The 22,948-nt window shown below is 39.0% G+C and overlaps 1 protein-coding gene across 10 annotated transcripts in view; it reads right to left on the bottom strand.

The window, feature by feature from the left end:
• Nucleotides 1-22,948, bottom strand: part of EVI5 (ecotropic viral integration site 5) — a 163,876-nt gene that overhangs the window by 14,144 nt on the left and 126,784 nt on the right. For all 10 annotated transcript variants that reach the window (XM_074369950.1, XM_074369948.1, XM_074369947.1 and 7 more), the window contains one exon: nt 17,026-17,121. In XM_074369950.1, the coding sequence (XP_074226051.1) occupies nt 17,026-17,121 (96 nt within the window). The remainder of the gene's footprint in view (nt 1-17,025; nt 17,122-22,948) is intronic.

Here is a 22,948-nt window from a genome sequence, read left to right on the forward strand (position 1 = left end):
CCATAGGTTTTATCAGTCCATCCAATCAACCAAATTTTAAATCAATTATCTGATAAGAGACTCATATCTAGAATATATAAAGAATTCTTATAACTCATTTATAAAAAGACAAATAACCCGATGTGAAATGGGCGAAGGGTCTGAGTAGCTATTGCCCTAAACAAGACACAAACGGCCAATAAGCACAGGGAAAGACGCCCAGTGTCACTAGCCAACAGGAGAGTACAAATCAAACCGAAGTAAGATGACATTTCCACGTACCAGGGTGGCTATAACCAAAATCAGGCAGAATAACAAGTACTGGCAAGGATGGGAAGAAACTGGAACCCTCATAGACGGCTGGTGGGAGTATACAATGGCACAGCTTCTCTGGAAAACAGTACAGCAGTTCCTCAAACGGTTAAACACAGAGCTACCATATGACCCAGCAATCCTGTTACTCAGTTTATATATGAAAACATATGCTCACAATATCACATGTACGTGAATGCTTGCAGAAGCATTATTTGCAGTAGTCAGCAAGTGGGAAAGACCCAAATGTCCATCAACTAATGATTAACCAAGTCAAGGTATATCCATATGATGGACTATTATTAGTTAATAAAAAGGAATGAAGTACTGATATATGCTACCACACAGATGAACTTTGAAAACATTATAGATGCTAAGGAAAAGAAGCCGGTCACAGATGACCATGTATTGCACCATTCTATTTAAAGGAAGTGTCCAGAATAGGGACATCTATGGCAATAGAAAGTAGATTAGTGTTTGCCTGTGGGGAGGGGAAGGAAATCCAGGGAAATGAGGAGTGACTGCTATGAGAATGGGTTTAATTGTTTGAGTGATAAAAATGTTCTACAAGTGACTGTGGTGGTGGTCGCACAACTCTGAACACACTAAAAACCACTGAATTGTACACTTTAAATGGGTGACCTGCATTGTATGTGAGTTACATCTCAATAAAGCCGATGTATATTATATACATAAAAGCAGACATCAGATAGCCATTCTGTGGGTATGTTTCCAATGGAGATATTGCCAGATAGAAAATAAACAATTTTCTATTTAGGAAAGGTAGAAAATTTAATTCATTAAAAAAATTCTCCAACAATGTTAACCTTCAACAACCAGTGTTTTCCTCAAGGGAAAAACAGATGATGGCTGTCTTCCACAGCTTCATTTTAAATAGGCAAAAAATATTCGCAATAAAATGTTTAATGCTTTAGACTGAAGTAAAAGGAGCTGAATCATTCCATAGTATTTACTTTTTTCAGAAACTAAAACTCCTGATGGAAAAGTAATTTTAAAAATACATAATATACATATACAAAGCCACACATCCACACGATTTTGTCCCTGAACACACAAAAGCTTTCAAACAGACAAGGTTAGTAACCCTCCCTTCCTCACTTGGAGGTGCTCACGGCTGCTGAGCTAAGATTGGGCACTCGCAAACCACATGACCTCATGAATGCTATCTTATCACATCACAGGTTCCTCAGACTGACCACAGCAACTTAAATCAGACAGGCAACAAAGTGGCACTAAGTCTTTGACATATGTTATTGGTATGACATTTTCAGCTGTCCAGCTTGTGGGGAGTGAAAATCTGATTATCTCATGTCCAACTGCATCTGGGAGATATGGTCCATGAAAAGCACATGATTTACTGCACTAAAGACTTCCAACCACAACGTAACATTTTTAGTTTTTGTAAATCTGAGAGAGCTAGCTATTTATCTTTTATCAATTTTCCTTTAATTGACACTTAGTAAATTTGTGGAGCACATTTTCCAATGTCTCTAGTTTGAAAAACTGTCAAAACTATGTTGTTTCTTTTTTTTTTTTTTAACATTTTTTATTGATTTATAATCATTTTACAATGTTGTGTCAAATTCCAGTGTAGAGCACAATTTTTCAGTTATTCATGGACATATACACACTCATTGTCACATTTTTTTCTCTGTGAGTTATCATAACATTTTGTGTATATTTCCCTGTGCTATACAGTGTAGTCTGTTCTACAATTTTGAAATCCCAGTCTATCCCTTCCCACCCTCCACACCCCTGGTAACCACAAGTCTGTATTCTCTGTCTGTGAGTCTATTTCTGTCCTTTATTTACGCTTTGTTTTTGTTTGTTTGTTTTTGTTTTTTAGATTCCACATATGAGCGATCTCATATGGTATTTTTCTTTATCTTTCTGGCTTACTTCACTTAGAATGACATTCTCCAGGAGCATCCATGTTGCTGCAAATGGCATCATGTTGTCGGTTTTTATGGCTGAGTAGTATTCCATTGTATAAATATACCACAGCTTCTTTATCCAGTCACCTGTTGATGGACATTTAGGCTGTTTCCATGTTTTGGCTATTGTAAATAGAGCTGCTATGAACATTGGGGTGCAGGTGTCATCCTGAAGTAGATTTCCTTCTGGATACAAGCCCAGGAGTGGGATTCCTGGGTCATATGGTAAGTCTATTCCTAGTCTTTTGAGGAATCTCCACACTGTTTTCCATAGTGGCTGCACCAAACTGCATTCCCACCAGCAGTGTAGGAGGGTTCCCCTTTCTCCACAGCCTCTCCAGCATTTGTCATTTGTGGATTTTTGAATGATGGCCATTCTGACTGGTGTGAGGTGATACCTCATTGTAGTTTTGATTTGCATTTCTCTGATAATTAGTGATATGGAGCATTTTTTCATGTGCCTTTTGATCATTTGTATGTCTTCCTTGGAGAATTGCTTGTTTAGGTCTTCTGCCCATTTTTGGATTGGGTTGTTTATTTTTTTCTTATTGAGTCGTATGAGCTGCTTATATATTCTGGAGATCAAGCCTTTGTCGGTTTCACTTGCAAAAATTTTCTCCCATTCCGTAGGTTTTCTTCTTGTTTTATTTCTGGTTTCCTTTGCTGTGCAGAAGCTTGTAAGTTTCATTAGGTCCCATTTGTTTATTCTTGCTTTTATTTCTTCTAGGAGAAAATTTTTTAAATGTATGTCAGATAATGTTTTGCCTATGTTTTCCTCTAGGAGGTTTATTGTATCTTGTCTTATGTTTAAGTCTTTAATCCATTTTGAGTTGATTTTTGTATATGGTGTAAGGGAGTGTTCTAGCTTCATTGTTTTACATGCTGCTGTCCAGTTTTCCCAACACCATTTGCTGAAGAGACTGTCTTTATTCCAATGTATATTCTTGCCTCCTTTGTCAAAGATGAGTTGACCAAAAGTTTGTGGGTTCATTTCTGGGCTCTCTATTCTGTTCCATTGGTCTATATGTCTGTTTTGGTACCAATACCATGCTGTCTTGATGACTGTAGCTCTATAGTATTGTCTGAAGTCTGGGAGAGTTATTCCTCCAGCCTCTTTCTTTCTCTTCAGTAATGCTTTGGCAATTCTAGGTCTTTGATGGTTCCATATGAATTTTATTATGATTTTTTTCTAGTTCTGTGAAATATGTCCTGGGTAATTGGATAGGGATTGCATTAAATCTGTAGATTGCCTTGGGCAGTGTGACCATTTTAACAATATTGATTCTTCCAATCCAAGAGCATGGAATATCTTTCCATTTTTTAAAGTCTTCTTTAATTTCCTTCATCAATGGTTTATAGTTTTCTGTAAAACTATGTTGTTTCTTAAAAAAAAAAAAACCAGAAAACTAGCATTTTAAAATTGAATTACTTAATGCAAAGGAAAATAAGGTTGTTGAAATGACTGACTGTATTTCAAAATCCTAGCACAGTGGAAGAAACTGGTCTTCTTGTATTTAAGAACAGACAGCACTAAAAATTGAGTGTGAAGTGTTGGGTAGCTTGGTGGATAAGAGCAAAAGAATATCTAAATTAGAATGAAAAGATTCAAATTGGCTCTGAAATGCATTATCCGGACTAAGACCTTAAAAGGAACATAATTCAAAGCATAATCAAGGAAGAAGACTGCATTTTATGGATTTCCTCTTGTTTGACTAAGAAAGCTTTATCCTCAGCCATCAGATCAATCTCTATAAATGCTGTTTTTAGTACCACACACTAAAAACAAACAGATCAGGGACTTCCCTCTGGTTCTAGAGGTGACCCTCTCTACAGATTTCACTCCTTTTTTAAATTGAAGTAGAGTCGGTTTACAACGTAGTATTAATTTCTGGTGTACAGCATGGTGAGTCAGTTATACATACATATTCCTTTCCATATTCTTTTTCATTATAGCCTATTACAAGATATTGAATGTAGTTCCCTGTGCTATACAGTAAGACCTTGCTGTTTATCTGTTTTATATATAGTAGTCAGTACCTGCAAATCTGGAACTCCCAATTTATTCCTCCACCCCCAGCTTTCCCCCTATAAGTTTGTTTTCTATGTCTGTGAGTCTGTTTCTGTTTTGTAGATAAGTTCATTTGTATCATTTTTTAAGATTCTACATATAAGTGATATCATATGTTTGTTTAAAATCACCATATGGCTTATTTTACTTGGTGTCACAATCTCCAGGTCCATCCATGTTGCTGCAAATGGCATTATTTTATTCTTTTTTATGGCTGAGTAGTATTCCATTGTATAAATACACCAAAACTTCTTTATCCAGTCATCTGTCAACGGACATTTAGGTTGCTTGTGTCTTGGCTACTGTAAATAGTGCTGCTGTGAACAGTGAGGTGCATGTATCTTTTCAAATTAGAGTTCCCTCTGGATATATACCCAAAAGTGGGATTGCTGGATCATATGGTAGGTCTATTTTTAGTTTTTTTGAGGAATCTCCATACTGTTTTCCATAATGGCTGCACCAAACGACATTCCCACCAGCAGTGCAGGAGGGCTCCCTTTTCTCCACAGCCTCTCCAGCATTTATTGCTTGTGGACTTTTGAATGACGGCCATTCTGACTGGTGTGAGGTGATACCTCATTGTAGTTTTGATTCGCATGTCTCTTATAATTAGTGATACTAAGCATCTTTTTCATGCGCCTATTGACCATTTGTATGTCTTCACTGGAGAAATATTTGTTTAGGTCTTCTGCCCAATTTGCGTTTGGGTTTCTGTTCGTTATTGAGTTGTGTGAGCTGTTTGTATATTCTGAAAATTAAGCACTTGTCAGCTGTGTCACTTGCAAATATTTCCTCCCATTCCGTATGTTGTCTTTCTGTTTTGTTTATAGTTTCCTTTGCTGTGCAAAAGCTTGTAAGTTTAATTGGGTCCCATTTGTTTACTTTTGCTTTTATTTCCATTGCCTGGGTAGCCTGCCCTAGATGAACACTGCTAATATTTATGTCAGAGAATGTTTTGCTATGTTTTCTTCTAGGAGGTTGATAGTGTCTTATCTTATAGTTAGGTCTTTAAGCCATTTTGAGTTTATTTTTGTGTATGGAGTGAGGGAGTGTTCTAACTTCACTGATTTACATGTGACTGTCCAGTTTTCCTAACACCACTTGCCAAAGAGACTGTCTTTTCTCCACTGCATATTCTTCCCTCTTTTGTTGAAGATTATTGACCATAGGTGTGTGGGCTTGTTTCTGGGCTCTCTATTCTGTTCCACTGATCCGTATGTCTGGTTTTGTGCCAGTACCATGCTGTTTTGATGACTGTAGCTCTGCAGTATTGTCTGAAGTCTGGGAGGGTTATTCTCTTCATGAGCTCTTTATTTGCCTCCAAACCTTTGCGTATGATGGCTTATCTGCCTAAAATATCCTTCTACTCTTCTTACCCTGGCTATCTTCTACTCTCCCTTCAGCACAGCATTTAGGGAGCCCCACGCCCAGGGACTTTTTCATGTTTCTGGGCCATGGCATCACACAGTTCTGCCACAGCACAGGACTAGGGGGGAAGGACTTTGGGATTATTTAGTATAACTCTTCTGGGATGCAGAAACTGAGGCAAGGCCTGAGGCATGCCTGGGAGCTAGAAGATGTTCAAGTGCTCACTGATTGAATGAATATATGAAATAAATTGGCATCCTAAGGCCACACAGTTAATCAGTGGCAGAAATAGGCCTAGAATCCAGGATTCCTGACCCTAAGTCCACTGTTCTAAAGATGATAGTTTTTCAACCACCTGTAGTAAGATGGAAAACAAAGACACAAAATTCAGAAACAAAACTAAACTTATCAAAAAAGAAAAAAAGAACAACAAACAAAATCCGGAACTGCTATAAAGAACCTGGTAAACTGCACGGAGACCTGTTTTTCTCCTCTGCTCTACTTCGTGGATGTGTTTAGGAACAGTGGCGGGACAGTGAAGGAGAAAGCAAGACATGAAGTGTAGGGAGAAGCAGCTTTTGAAAAAATGAAATAAATTAAAAACATAAATACTCAAATCTTGAAACCTGAGTACATGAGTAAATTCACTGGATTTTAAAATCATAGTTCGTCCTGGCTGCCCCACATCAGGCTGAAGGGTATCATCAAGCACACTCTGTTAGCATCACTCTAAGTGCGACAAACACCGCTGCAGTCGTGCTCAAACCTTCCTGATACCATGTGACACATATTATGGAAACGGCCTGGGCGTTTATATCTCACTTTCCTCAGGTCTAAGACCTAAGAGTCGACCATTACATGGCTTTTCCATGGGAAGGCTGTAAGGAAGAAAAGTCTCTTCCACCCTTACTGAATTAAGTCTGTTTAAGAACTGCTATAAATAACTATAAAACCTGTCATTGTAGGCTTTAGAGCTAGCTCTATTTCCTTTAAAAAAACGCGTATTTTCATCTGCCTCTATTTCTCATTGCCTAAGTGGTATCTGACATTCAGTTCCCCTTGAAGTGGTTTTTGTGCCATTCGTTTCCAATCCAATAGCCACAGAGTAATTGTTGGGACCATTTATTAAGCAACTTACAGATTAGTACAGTCATCCTTCAGTATCTGAGGGGGACTGGTTCCAGGACCCCGTGGATACCAAATTCACAGACGCTCAAGGCCTTTACATAAATGGAGCAGGATTTGCATATACTCTGTGCGCATCCTCCTGCGTAATTTAAATAATCTCTAAATTGGTTATAATGTCTAATGCAGTATAAATCTATAAATCTATAAACAAATAGTTGCCTGTGTGGTAAATTCAAGTTTTGCTTTTTGAAATGTTCTGGAATATTTTTTTTCAAGTGTTTTCAATCCGAGGTTGATGGAATCCATGGAGTGGACCCCAGCACATGGAAGGCCAATTATACTAGTAAACATTGTTTTACTACCTTACATTAAAAAACCTAGCTATACTCATTTGATGTAAAGTACTATTTTAAAACTTGCTAACCTGGTTTCAGAAAACATAGAAATGCTCCAAGACTAATGAGGTTGTTTAAAAAAAAAAAAGACACTGAAGCTACTAACTTGAAGGAGCTCCAACCAAATTCAGGACAATTTGAACACCATGAGAACGGACTGAATCCATCAGCTCATGTTACTGCATCAGGACTTCTGAAAGATTTTAAGAAATACAAGACTGAAAAAGGCACAGTCTGTCGTCAAAGCTCTCACAGTTCAGCTTGCCCCTGAGCATCAAGGACAGTATGACAACCATTAATTAAAATAAATCAAATTAAGTGCTGTGTCTGCTCCCATTTCTGAACTATCAAGTGCTATCGGTACCAACCATACAGTCTCCATCAAATTAACTGTTTCGTTTCTTCCCATCAGATTGTGATTTCTTGAGAGTAAGACTACACCATACTTCCTGTAGTGCCCAGCACAATGTCAGGAGAAAACGCCATCTCTCACAGCTTAATATCTGACTTTACCCAAGTCTGACTTTATACTTTCAACTGACTCTATTCCTTGGCCAGTGTGACATTATCTCTCGGGGGAATTTATTTGGTCCTTTAATTCTAAGTACCAGACCCAAATCCCTAGCTCCAGACTGACTGTGTTCTCTAAATTGGCTGCTCACCCAGATTCTACCCCAGAAGTCCTGTAACAAAGCTTTCTAGAGGCATGTCCTACTTCAGTCAGTGCTTCTGAGAGGCTTCCTTCCTTGGTATCTCACCTTTTCTAGGTTCCAATTCCTTTCTCCGCCTTGTTTTCTGTTTTTAGTTTTTATTTTCAAAGTGATTTTATTATCTCACCTTACCCTCTCCTACCATATCTCTTTCTTTCATATTCTCATGATTGAATTCCAATTCTTTAATGAAATTACCATCATTAGAAATGCATTTTTCATTAACAAACTTTTAAACAATCTCCTGTTACTCTATAGTAGGAACAGGATATGCAGATGCTCGTAACTGGGTAGAACGCCCTCTTCTTATGGACATGAAACCAGCAAGCGGCCTGAAAGTCTTGACCAAAGGTACGGCGCCCTGTGCGGGACTATTACGGCTTTTCTCGGTATGAATGTGTGCATTACATACTCTTTTTGGAGGCAAAGAATGAATGAAAGATACACAGCCTTGGAGATTAAAAAAAGTTAATCTAGAAACAATTGCTGGAAGTGTGGTCACCAGTTAAATAAACTCTTGAAACAGAATGTATTGAATAGGTGAGCTAATTTATGTCCTTGGGTAAGCTTGAATTTCTTCAATAATATACATATATATAAATTTACACACACACAATTGGGTTGACTATTTTTATCTAGCTCTGTGTTTCTAGAAATGTCAGGTTTGGCTGAAAAATCTCAGTTGCCTCTGTTTTCAAAAAGTCATCTATATTTAAAAGCTAAGATTTCAGTGGCAACCACTGGGAACTGAAGCAGAATTTGAAGGGTCAAGGCAGACCACTTCCCCAGTCGCGGATCAAACAGAAGTCCAGAACCTCAAGCTGAAAGGAAAGTAAAGAATAGCAGGTGAGAGCAGACTTCTGCTAACCGGACACCAGGTTCTCATCTGAGGAGGAATGAACTCTGACTCAGTCAGACGTCTGTGCCGCTCCCCGTGCACCGAACACGGGCCGGCTAAGTCGGCCGGCAGGACTGCGGCCGGGCAGCGGGATGGAGGAGGTCAGAGGCAGAGTGCCCGGGCAGTAGTTCCGTCTCTGCGACTTCGGGTAAGTCCCTTTAACTCCCGGGCCCTCGGCTTCCTCGTTTATCAAGTGAAAAACCAGAGAACCTTTAAGAACATGTCTGGTTTAAAAAATACATAAATCTGAAATCTCAGCTTTAACTCTTCTACACAGTGATATTACTCCAGACATAAAACATTGTACATTTGTACAAATAAAGTTTTAATCTTATGACTTCAAATAAGATAAACTGCTTACCCAAAATAAAACGGAACATATAAGAGGAACAGCAGTAATAACATTCATTTAAAGACGTCATTAAGAATGAATTTTTTTGATAAACTGAGGTTGTAAGATTAAAAATAGTGCTAAACATTTAATTCAAGGTCCTTAAAGCAAATTTTCACAGGAGCACAAATACGGTCTCTCATTATCGACACAGGACATTCAGGGCAGCAGAGAAAAAGAATTTCCTTGCGCTGAGCTTGTGTGGGCTGAGTGACGTCACGTCGCTCTGACTGGAGGAAGAACAGGCAGAGATGAATAATTCCCTTTATCAAGAAGCTCCTACACTGAGACACCTGGCACTTGTCACTGTAAAATGAACATGAAGGCTTGTAACTCCCTATTTTGAAAATTTTCTCAAACAGCAATTCTAAAATTAAAATTCTATTACCAACAGTTACAAACAGAAAACACCATCTCTGGTTCTTATTTCTGCCTCCAGATAGATTATCAATGCAGCTTATGAGTAAGAATGCCAATTCTACTCCAGGTCACCTACCACTCTGTGAGCTAGGGAATACACTTGGAGCTTTGCAAGAATTAAAAGGAAATAAAGACTGGTAGAAACAGTCAGTACAGAATAAGCAGCCAGTTAAAAAAATCATTCAGTTTGAAAAAAAAGAGAAAAAAATAGCTGCCAGTAACTACAGAGCCAGATGATTAAAGTTTTCTCCACCTTTAATATTCCAGTTTTAATACCTAGATGAAAATCAATGTTTAATGAGTCTTTAAAAAGCTTCTTTAAAAAAAAATTCAAATTTAAATGATTTTTACTATTATTAAACTAAAGAAAATGGGAAAAAAAGATCCAAACATTACCAAAGGGTCATCTGTCATTTGATTCTTAAAGATCCTCGTTTCAAAAATTCTAGTTTGATAACAGAATAACTATACATATTAAACATATTAAGAATGTTTAGGACACTAAAAATACTTTTTGGTAGATATTTAATTAAACCTATAGCTCAGATATACATAAACAGAGATATCAGAATTTAAAAACATACAAACGTTTTCTAAGTCAAACTTCAGTAAGGGCTTTGTTTAGATTTCTTTTTATTTACTCAAACTCCTAATTTTGTACTTGGCTGGTAGAAATAAAAGATTCTTGTGACATATGATGACTTAACTTAAAGTATTCCTCCTCAACAAAGGAGGCAGGGAGACAGAGCTTCTGGAAACCATCACAATGAACTTTCCTTAGAAAGACAGTTGGCTCCACCAGCCTGTAATAGTTTTTTCTTTAAAAAAAAATTTTTTTTTGGCCGGCCTTGTCCTGAAATAGCTAACATTTCTCTAATTTCTGCAGGAAGGGGGTCTTAGTAATCGTTCAGTGACAGACCATACCTCCTGCTGAAGTTCTTTCGTAAGTCACCCATCACCTTCTGATAATTGGTGAAAAATGAAGAAGAAATCATTTTAAATAAATTCATTCTTCAGATGGATGAGGGAAGTTTAAAAACCGAATTAAAACAACTATGCTGAAATGCTCCCGTCTTGACAGTCTCCTTTTGGGAGACTAACGTCTGCACATTTGTCAGTTCCCCACTATCCTACTGGTGCTTTTGGTCTCCTTCGCTGACTCTCTTGACCTTGAAGGTCAGGAGTGCCACAAACTTGCTCCTGGACCCCTTTCTCTTTATGTATGAATGCCATTTGCACACCAATGACAAGTAAGCCTATTTTTAGCTCTGACCCCTTTTTAGAACCTCATACCCACATATCCATTGCCTACCTGATATTCTCATTTTTAACATTTAACAGGAATTTCAACCTTAACATAAAAAACAGAGCTTTGATCTTCTATGCTTCCCCAGCTTCAGTAAATGGCACCAACTATTCACTCAACTGTCAAGTCAAAAATCTCTGGAGTCGCCGACTGCTTTCTCTCATGTCCCTCATACAGCCCATCAGCAAGTTCTCAACCTCTAAAATCTATCTTTAATATATCCGCGTTGCTAAGACGTCCGTTTCTCCCATCCTTCTAAGTCACCTTTGCTCTTACCTGGACTGTTTCAACAGCCTCCTAATGAATTCCCCTATTTCCATTCTGACCTTCCTACAATCAACTCATCATACAGCAGGCGGGGCAAATCAGATCACATCACTCTTTGCTTAAAACCATTCTCACTTAACTAAGAATAAAACCCAAACGATTTATCCTGCTTACAAAACACTGTTCAGGGTTTGACTCTGTCTTCCTCTCTCACCTTACCTCACACCACTTCCCCACCTTCTACTACACTCCAGCCATGTTAGTCTGTTTCCCAAACAGGCCACTCCATCTCCTTCCAGGGTCTCTGTGCTGGCTGCTGCTTCTGCCTGGAATGATCTTCCCACCGTTTTTCGCACATCAGGAAGCTTCTTACTGTTTCTGTCACAACTTACACGTTACCTTATCAGCAAAGCCTTTCACAATCATTTATTCATTAAGAACATTCTCATGGAGTACCTACTGCATGCCAACATTGTTCTGGATGCTGAGGGGAATTACTCAATCTTGTGAGTACTTAGGGAAATACACATTAAAATCATAACGAGAAACCTCTTCATAGCCAAAGAGTGGCTAAAATTAGATGGAGACTGGCAACCGCACAGGCTGGTGAGGGTGTAAGACAATCAGAACTGTCTTCACTGCTCATGGGAGCGTAATGACAGCACGGCAACAGCAATGTTCTCAACAGGCCGAAACGGAGGAAATTCAAACGTTCATCAAAAAATAGCTAGAGCTTTATTTACACAAGGGAAAGCGATGCAGCGGTGAGAATAACCTACAGCTACATTTACAAATAACATGGTTAAATCTCACAAACAATTTCAAGCAAAAGAATATACACCCTAAGAAGACATTTATATAGAATTCAGAAACTCACACTCCTGTATCCGAAGCTGAGATCATGGTTATTTTGAGGAGCTGAGGAGGAGTGAGTGCGGAGAGACGGAGAGGGTGTGAATGGGGCTCCGGGGGCTACTTCTGGGACCTGGGTGGTAGTTGCGTGGTGTGATCATCACTGTGGTAACTTACAGAGCTGCGAACTTGTCACCTGGACGCTTTCCTGTGTGTTGTATTTCTACATAAGTTTTGAAAGAGCTTCTGTTTTCTAAATTGCTCTATTTTTATGATTATGAACCCACACCATCATGGAATATTAAGGATAGTAGCTGGTGGACTCATACTGGAAGGTCTCCTTAACAGAAGAGCAATGAAGAGACTGTTGTTTGGTCTTTGACCAGGAACAGCTGCGGCTCTTCTAATCAACTGGTCTGTTTCTATCACACAGACACCTTGAAATGTTGAAAGTGGCCAGGTGTCCCGTTTAGTGCTGGCTGCTGAAAATCCTGGAGCCAAGCCTGAGGTCCACTTATAAAAACACACAGGGCACTTCTGTGGGATGCTGTTTTATTGGTCTCATTCAGGTTCCATTATTATATCCTCACACTTTTCTTTCTTTTTTCTTACAAATTACAGTTTGCTATTTTGTATTACTTGCAAACTTCCTTCATCCTATCTGGAACAAAGTAGGCTATTAATGAATAAAAATGCTTTAGTGGGTTTTTTTCCTCTTTCTTTTTAAAAAAATATATAGCTTGCTTTGGTTTTACATCATTCTAGTTTAGTGCTTTGTAGCCTGGCTGAAAGTCCTCATCCTGAACTCGCGCTGCTGACACACTGGTTATGGGATCTTGGACAAGTCATTCAGCCTCACTGAGCCTATAAGATGGAATAATAATAGCTTTCACAGGATAACCGTGAAGATTAAAATAATTACCCAAAAGATCTATTCCTGGTTTAATGGTTACCACATAAACAGCTTAGTAAAGACAGGGGATATTTGCTGTTTATAGGAAAGCTACTAAGCCAACAGAACTAGAATTACTTCTGTAATATTTTAAGGCAATAAAGCAATTAAAATTATTTTATTAAGATATCATAAAACTTCAGCAAAGTTGTATAATGGGGAAACATTTAATTTTTAGTATAAGTGAACTATTTCTAGTCTGGAATAAACTTACCTCTTCCTAGAACATCTGTAGGACACATTGCCATCAAGAACACATGAAAACATAAAACTTCTGCTCCCAAACCATTTTCAAACCAGCTGTTTAGTATGCATTTTCACAGGACGTGGGGCTGTAAACGGCAGGATTCAAAGGACCCAGAGAAGCCGAGTCAACTGGTAATTTGGCTGAACCAGAGGATTGTACCTCTCAATACGTCAGCACCTACGTGAGTCCCGAGTACATTTCTTTTGGCTTCTAGGTGAGAGTAACTTTCTACCTCCTCTATCTCCCCTTCCTGACACTGATAAGGTACTCTTCATCTTCAGTGGTTAGCAGCTGTTAAGAAGACAGACCAATGTGAAAAAAGCAGATGGCTTATTCATTCCTGGAACCTACAATTTTCTTTTATGCCTTGGACTTAAATGTTCCTGGCGCCCAACCTACCCGAAAAATTTCATTTTTTAAAACTCAGCTCACGTGCCGTTCCTGTCTTGTCCCTGTGTGCGCCGAGGCGGCCGCACGGCGCGCGGCAAGGGAGCGCGCGGACGGGCTTACGGCCCCGGCACCCCGCCCCCGGCACCCCGCCCCCGGCACCCCGCCCCCGGCACCCCGCCTCCGGCGCGCACGGGGGTGTGGTCGCGCGGGGCTATTTCACGCCCCGCAACCGCGGTTTTGTGACACTTACAACAGGAATAGTCATGGTGCGACCTACTTCAGAGGACTGCTGTGAAGACTAGAAGAAACAAAGGAAGGCTTACACTCGGTCCAGGGGCGACACAGGGCGAGTGCTGAACGAGCGGCAGCTACCACGACGCCGCGCTCTGCGTTATCCGCTACGGTTCGCGTCTGTGCGCGCGCGTCTCCGCTGTGAGACTGTGAGCCCCTTGCGGCTCCAGACTGCCTATCCATCTTCTTTACCTTCAGGTCTAAACCCAGTGCCTATTACAGAGTAGGTGCTGTGATGACAGAAGGGTGCAAGGGCAGGAGGTGGGAAGATGGGGTAAGGAAAGCACTTAAATTGGGGTTTGGATCTGTCCTGTGTCTGCCGAGAGGACCGGATGTAGGGCTGGGAGGATGCAAGCACAGCCCTTGCCAGGTCTAGGGCAGCACGGTTTCCACAGTGGCTTCTGTACAGGTGTCGGCAGAGTGTAAGAGGCTTCGAATGAAAACATTTCTATGGTAAGCAGGTAATACTAGGAGTAAACTTAGTTTGGTGGTGAAGGTAGGAGTTGCAGGGGCTGGGAGTCAGAGAAGGCACGCAGATGGATGCCGGTAAGCTGCAGAAGTGAAGCCGAATCTCTATTTGCAATGCTAACAGAGAGAGGGAGAGGGAGCTCTTGTGGCCGGGTCAGCTGCAGACCTCACTGCGTGGACGCAAGCTCATGTGTCAAGGAGGAACAACGTAGTTAAAATATTGCCATTAATTGAAATTAAGATGTTAAATGTTGATGGCACGTTTTCCAATCTAAGATCTCTGTGAGCAGCAGAGCAAAGAACAGGCCAAACTGGACTCAGTCCCGGCTCAGCCATTCACCTGTGTCACCCCAGGGACGTCACTTAGTCATCGCGAGTCTGCTGCCACACACATCCAACCGGGAACGCCGCCGTCACACGGGATTATCGTGAAGGGTCAGTAACAACAAACATGAAGTGTCTGCCACAGAGCTTGGCCAACAGAGGGAATGCAATAAATAGTAACTATTGTTGCTGTTTTATAGATTCACAATATACTTGGCCACTCATAAAAAACAACCCGCTGAGTCCCCTTTACCATTTCACATTTTACACTTCACTGTTTCAGCTGCGACGGCTTAGCACAGACAGCGGTCACAGTGTCAGTCAGACACGCGCAACAGTGCTGTCTCTACGGGAGGAAGAATCTGCGAAGTTCGTCTCAACATTCCCTTCAACATGTAGAGACGTACACACACCAGCTAACAGAGTGACTACTGACGTCACATGCTCAAATACAACGGCAGTATGTAAAAGTTAATTCTTACACTGAAAGCCAACGATTCTGGGAAATTCTAGCATACAGGCAAAAGTTACGCTGGGAAGATCAGACTGACTTCAGTTATCTTTTTCCTTCACTGTGAAGTGCTACATACAGGAAGAGACAATCACTAGAACAAAACAGTGATAACATTTAAACTTCTCAAGAAGCTGGTCCAACAAATGGCAGTCTCTGCAGTCAGTCTGCTACAACCAGTGTCTTGGTTTTACACTTTGACTTGTTTTCACTTTTCCTTTCTTTAGTTATAAAATTCTGAACAGGTGAATGCATTAAACTCTGCTCAGAAAACAATGAAAAGGAGTCTCTAACTAAAGATCTATAAGGGTTTCGCATTAATAGTAAATTTAATCTAACCTCTTAATTTGCACAATATAGCTCTTTAACAGTAGAAAATTCTACATGTTAATAAATTTTCTTTTCATTTTTTGTATAAGATAAAAGATTGCCTTCACAGGCCTAACACAAAAAACTGACATTCAAGTTAAACCTCACGTGAACTGTTTTCTGCCAGGCCTGAGGAGGAGGGCAGCACTATTTTTAAGGTCCATCCCTTATCACCAGACGTCAAAATTATAAACGGGAGATTGCTTTATTTTACTCATAACTTCCTTTGAGAAAACCTTTTGAAAACAAGGAATAATTCCTAAGGTTTTCAAAAGAATAGGGATTTCTAGAATATGCTTATGTGTAACTTGTTCTTTCATACCTGGCTACCAGACCAGAACGGATTATACAAAATGCACACAAACAAGTAAAGATTATCCGTGACCCTGAATCCCTCAAATGTCATCACAGCTGAAGAGGAATATGTATAGGAACGGCCCCCCAAATTTCAGGACAGATTAAATTAAGTCACATCTAAGATTTATCATTTTTGTTAACGTTTTGTTTTTTTCATTCAGAATTTACTTAGATTGACCACCACCAGGAGGTATCGCCCAGAACACTCAGACTTTAACTGAAGACTGTCACACCAGGAAAAGGGCAATGCCCAGACTTTTTCCTTTGAGGTTCAAATTAATTTAGAGAAGAAGATGCGTTTCTTTCTTAACAAATGAAGTTTATGTTACTCATTCAAATCTCATCACTGTGAATAAACATTATTGTACAAACAATTCAAGATGAGAAACATGCTTTTCCATTCATGTTTAGCCAGATATTTATCATTAGAAAATAATAAAGAACAAGGAAATTGACCTAGAGCCACATCAACAAAAAGGATCTCTCTAATCAAAACACATTACTTTAAATAATTTTAATTACTTAGTATCTAGTAAAACTACCTGAAAACTTCATGAGTTGAATCTCACAGATTCAAGTTAGCGCCCGTTTAAAAAGCATTCATGCACTGAGAAATCTGTTAACTGATATTAGGCAAGTATCCTTTTTTGCAATCTCAGTAATACCACCATGAAGGGAAAAAAGAAGGCAAGAGCAAAGAGACTTCCCTCTCTCCACAACGGTAACCACCACAAATCTATTCTATAGGTATAAAGAAAATGTTTGTTTAATTAAAGTAACTCTGACAAGGGTTTTCAGATCACAATAAAAAAATAAAAATATTTGCCATGTAAATATTAATTGATCATCTTAGATCATGATTAAAGAGATTTAAGGAAAATAAATGCTCAATACTCAAACAGAAAAATTCTTGTTAAAAAGATAATCTTCTAAAACATTATTAACCCATAATCAAGGATTCACAGATATTATTTGTCATGAACATCAGTCATAACCAATAGTAGAGTGGTGTTACAATACAGAGGAAGGAAGAAAGAAATATGTGAAGATCAAAATTTATCACTTACCTCATGATTCAGCTCTGCTATCTGGTCTTTCAGTTCCCTAATGTACTGGTTAGAATCAGACTTGTTAAGCTGTCCTTGAAGCTTCCCTTCTTCTTTCTGTTTTGCGACAACACAACAAAGCAAAATCAAGAGACAATTTTCACAGCATGTACTCAAATATTTGAAGATAGAGGGCAGCATAAGGGCAAATATTTTTTTCTTTTTTTAAAATATATTTTTATTGAAGTCAGTTTACGGAGTTGTGTCAATTTCTGGTGTACAGCACAATGCTTCAGTCGTATAGGAACATACATATATTCGTTTTTCATATTCTTTTTCATCATAAGTTACTACAAGATATTGAATATAGTTTCCCGTGTTACACAGTATAAAGTTGTTGTTCACCTATTTTATATATAGTAGTTAGTATCTGCAAATCTTGAACTCCCAATTTATTCCTTCCCACCCCTTTTCCCTCTGGTAACCATAAGTTTGTTTTCTATGTCTGTGAGTCTATTTGTTTTGTAAATAAGTTTGTTTGCCTTTTTTTTAGATTCCACATATAAGTGATACCACATGGCATTTTTCTTTCTCTTTTTGGCTTACTTCACTTAGGAGCATATCTTTTAATTGGCTAAATTCTGAACAAATCTATTTTCAAACTATTTCTGAAAAACAACAGTAAACTATACTGAATATTTCTAAATACTGCTTAATGGAACCTGTTTACAATTAATGCAATTTATAAAATGTACCTTTTGAGAGACTCTCTGGAATCAATAATTGAATGGGTCTACTAGTGAAAAAAATACCCTAGAATTCCAAAGCCACTGACCTAGTTATTTTGAGGGCAAATACTTTTTTATCCATACCGTAAGAGATTAAATGCTTGGCTGAGAAGGTAGTAAGCCCCTATAGCTACACTGGAACCCGCTTTTGCCTGGGGAACAGAGAAGTCAAAAAGAGACAAGGTTCTCCAAACCACTCTCAAAAGGGGAGGACAGCCCTGAGTCTCTTCTGTTGAACTACTCAGGAATGTGATTAAATGTCCCAACCCTAAGATCTAGTTCCAGAATCATGTTGGGACCATTCTCCAGGAAGACAGGCTGGGAAGGGGAGGGGCTGCCTTTTTTTTTTTTAATATCATCTGAAAACAAATGTGAACTTTTAAGATAAAGGACCTATCAGAGAGTGAAAACAACTGTTTTTGGTATCTCCAGATTATTTGTTTACGAAGCCATGTGAAGGTGTTTAAAATGTTGAGAAGCTCAGATCCAGAGACATCTACTGAACTACTGAGTAAATCCTGACACCAGGAAAGCACCAGTTTACGTTTAACAGTCCCCAATCACCCAGTTCCTCTCATGGAGACCGCCACGGGTTAGCAGCTTTTCACTGGAGTCTTCCTGTGACATTCTGTCCACAATCAAACATACACACACACACACACACATATTTTTACTCACACTAGAAACACTATACTCACTGTTCCACATTTGCTATCATCTCTCAAGAACACCAACTTGAAGATCATTCAATATCAGTATCCACAGAACAGAAAGATGGACACTTTGATTTGAGAGCGCTCTGAAGTTCTTGTGAAAGTTATCTTCATGGTATCTAAATATTTCTCCGTTTTTAAAAAATGCACCTTAGGTTCTGTACAACTACCCTGAGTGTAATGAGTTGCAGTGAAGAGCATTTCCAATACAGAAAATGTTATCTTCCCATTCACAGTAAGAAGGGGCCTTGGATATTATCTGGTGTGGTCCTCTGACTGTAGCCAAATCCAGCCTCTACTTTCTTTTGACACACCCTCCCCTAACATCCTTGGCAGAAAGAAGACCTCGACAGAACTGCCCCGGCAACAACGCGCAGGTCCTCCGTGGAGTCTGGGCACCATTCCAGCAGGACTGCTCTCTGCACTGACCGTCCCTGCCACCTCGATCCCATGCTTACGTACGCTCAGTCTGTTCCTCAAATTCTTTCATGAAGTTCTTCCTGTAAGTCCCTTCCCCCTCATGGTTTATTTTTGTTCTTGTTGTTGTTGTTGTTGTTATTTTTCTTTTGGAAACCTGCCTTAAAGACCTTTTACTGGAATATGACCTGCTGAAACAGCCTGATGTAACTAACACTTGTGTAGATGTGCAAGAACCATTGTTTCTACATGCTTTAAAACTTTTCTTATGTATTTAAACACGTGAACATCACATATAATCATTTAAGCAAAAGAACTAATTTAACAATGACTATATTCCAAATATGCTAGGTTTCTTAAATATATATAAAAGACACCTTATGGTTTTTCAACCCCATACCCATACTTAAGAAAAAAAAAAACCTTTGGAGAATTTAGTTAGATATATTAGTTTGATGCCCAGAGAAAAAGAGAACCAACAGAATAGCAAAGATACCAAGCCAGGATCCTAATCAAATCATCTCTGAAGCCTTTCTTACCTGTTTTTTCATTTATATGAACCAACAAAATCCCTCTGTTATTTAAACCAGGTTGAATATGGATTCCTGTCACTGGCAATCAAAATAATAGCTAACAAATCTTGAGCACTTATCAGACCTTCACAACGGAGGTTCCCCAAAGGAATTAGCCCAAATGCCTAAAGCATCATTGTATGTAATGATTTAACTTACCTCCTATGGATCTAACATGGGACTAGCTATGTAACATCCTTAGAAGAATGAGAAAATAGTTACCCAATTTTCTACGGGACTTACCTCCCTTGTGGAGCCCTGGTGGGAAAGACTGGGCTTGCAGTGAGCTAGGAGCCACTCACGCCCTGTACGTGTAGCCATCACGGCACCCCGTGTGACAGCTCTTGTTATCAGTGCTGTTTCCCAGATAAGAAAACTTAAATCAAAGACCAACATGACAGTATATATAGAAAACCCTAAAAGCTCCACACGAAGATGACTAGCGCTGATAAAATAATTCGGCAAGGTAGCAGGACACAAGATCAACATACAGAAATCAGTTGTATTTCTTTACACTAGCAATGAAATATCAGAAAAAGAGAGTAAAGAAACATTCCCTTTTAAAATCGCATCCAACACAATAAAATACTTAGGAATAAATCTGACCAAGGAGGTGAAGGACTTACACATGGAGAACTACAAAACATTGATGAAGGAAATTAAAGAAGACTTAAAGAAATGGAAAGATATCCCATGCTCCTGGATTGGAAGAATCAATATTATTAAAATGGCCATACTGCCCAAGGCAATCTACAGACTCAATGCAACCCCCATCAAATTACCCAGGACATTTTTCACAAAACTAGAACAAATAATCCTAAAATTTATATGGAATCACAAAAGACCCAGAATTGCCAGAGCAATACTGAAGAAAAAGAATGAAGCTGGAGGAATAACCCTCCCAGACTTCAGACAACACTGCACAGCTACAGTCATCAAAACAGCGTGGTACTGGCACAAAACCAGACATATGGATCAAAGGAACAGAACAGCGAGCGGAGGAGTAAACCTGCCACTTACAGTCAGTTAATCTTCAACAAAGGAGGCAGGAATACACAACGGAGAGAAGACAGTCTCTTCAGCAAGTGGCGCTGGGAAAGCTGGTCAGCAGCATGTAAATCAGTGACACTAGAACACTCCCTCACACCATACACACAAGAAATACTCAAAATGGCTTAAAGACTTAAATATAAGATGACACTGTAAACCTCCTAGAAGAAAACATAGGCAAAACATTCTCTGACATACATCTTAACAATGTTCTCCTAGGGCAGTCTACCCAGGTAATGGAAATAAAAGCAAAAACAAACAAATGGACCTAATTAAACTGATAAGCTTTTGCACAGCAAAGGAAACCATAAGCAAAACAAAGTGACAAGCTACAGAATGGGAGAAAATATTTGCAAATGATGTGACTGATAAAGGCTTAACTTCCAGAATATATAAACAGCTCATACAACTTAATAACAAAAAAAAAACCAACCTAATTCAAAAATGGGCAGAAGACTTAAAGTAACAATTCTCCAATGAAGACATACAAATGGCTATTAGGCACATGAAACAATGCTCAATATTGCTAATTATCACATAAATGTAGATTAAAACTACAATGAGGTACCACCTCACACCAGTCAGAATGGCCATCATTAAAAAGTCCACAAAGGATAAATGCTGGAGAGGGTGTGGAGAAAAGGGAGCCCTCCTACACTGGGCTGGTGGGAATGTAGTTTGGTGCAGCCATTATGGAAAACAGTATGGAGATTCCTCAAGAACTGAAAATAGACTTAACATATGATCCAGCAATCCCACTCCTAGGCATGTATCTGGAGGGTACTCTAATTTGAAAAGATACATGCACCCCCATGTTCACAGCAGCACTATATACAGTAGCCAAGACATGGAAACAACCTACATGTCCATCAACAGATGACTGGATAAAGAAGTTGTGGTATATTTATGTAATAGACTACTACTCAGCCATAGAAACGAATAAAGTAATGCCATCTGCAGCAACATGGATGGACATGGTTGTCATTCTAAGTGAAGTAAGTCAGAAAGAGAAAGAAAAATACCATATGAGATCGCTCATATGTGGAATCTAAAAAGAGGACACTAATGAACTCACCTACCAAACAGAGACAGACTCACAGACATAGTAAACAATCTTACGGTTATGGGGGAAAGGGAGTGGGAAGGGATAAATTTGGGAGTTTCGGATTTGCAAATGTTAACCACTATATATAAAAATAGATAAAAATCAAATTTCTGCTGTATGGCACAGGATATTTAGTATCTTGTAGTAACCTTTAATGAAAAGGAGTATGAAAATGAACCTGTGTGTATGTATATATGCATGACTGGGGCGTTAACGCTGTACATTAATCTTACCAAATGTATTTTCTAGGTGTGACATAAGGAATGGCAGCAGCACTGAGCAGAAATACTTCCAAAGTAGACCAGTCAGATGAGAGGTACCCATCTGAACACATGTGTTCAACTGTGCTTTCTGATTGCTTTTACTTTTGGTCTAATTTTAGTTATCATGTCATATTATATCCCTTGGAATGGTTGATTAAATGGAAAGTGCAATTCAGCGCTAGGAAGAAATCCTTCTGCATAAGAGAAGCTAGATGTTTGTGGTTTGGAACCAGACGTGGAGAAAGGTACTTTTAATTCAGGTCCCCCATGAAGGCAAAGGGCTTGAGGATCTGGGACACACCATGGCAGTAACACCATCTGAGCTAAACAAAACCTTCAGGGAAACAGAACCGCAAGGCGCAAGGCAGACTCTGATGCTGTGAAACAGAAGCGCAAGTGCGCAGAGACGCCTCAGGCTTGAAAAGCGGTAAAATGACCAGTAACGACAGTTAATACGAGTCTTTTCTTATTGGAAAACTTGTATGAAGAAAATGTTTGGCAAGATAGGAATTCTTAAATCTGTTTTACAAAAAGTGATTAAGTGATTCCAAAGATTTGTTTTTCCACAAGTGGGTCTTTGTAGGATTTGACTAAAAAGCTTGGTATAGCACCTTGATTCCTCTGGAGGAAAGGTATATAATGAAAAACCAGGCAGTTAACAAATTTTACAACAAAAAATGGAATGCTTTTACCTTAGAAAAAGACTCCTGAAAGACACTTGTGAGAATCAAAGACACACTGTTAGTTTTTATAACTATAAGAACAGGTGTTCTTTGAATTTCTATTAATTGTAGAAAAAGGCAGAATTCCAAAGAAACACTAAACATTTGATCAAATCCAAATGTATAGTTATTCCTTTTAGATTTAAATAAAACATTATAAAGTTTACTATTAGATTTCTTCTTTTACATATAAAAAACCATGATGCCCTTTAAACCACTTATGTGGAGAGACAGACAGACACACACACACACACACACACCAAATAACACACTGTAAGGCACACTGGCTAAACTGAAGAAAGAAGACAGTCACC

The sequence above is a fragment of the Camelus bactrianus genome, chromosome 9 (assembly GCF_048773025.1).
Source record: "Camelus bactrianus isolate YW-2024 breed Bactrian camel chromosome 9, ASM4877302v1, whole genome shotgun sequence".
NCBI lineage: Eukaryota > Metazoa > Chordata > Mammalia > Artiodactyla > Camelidae > Camelus > Camelus bactrianus.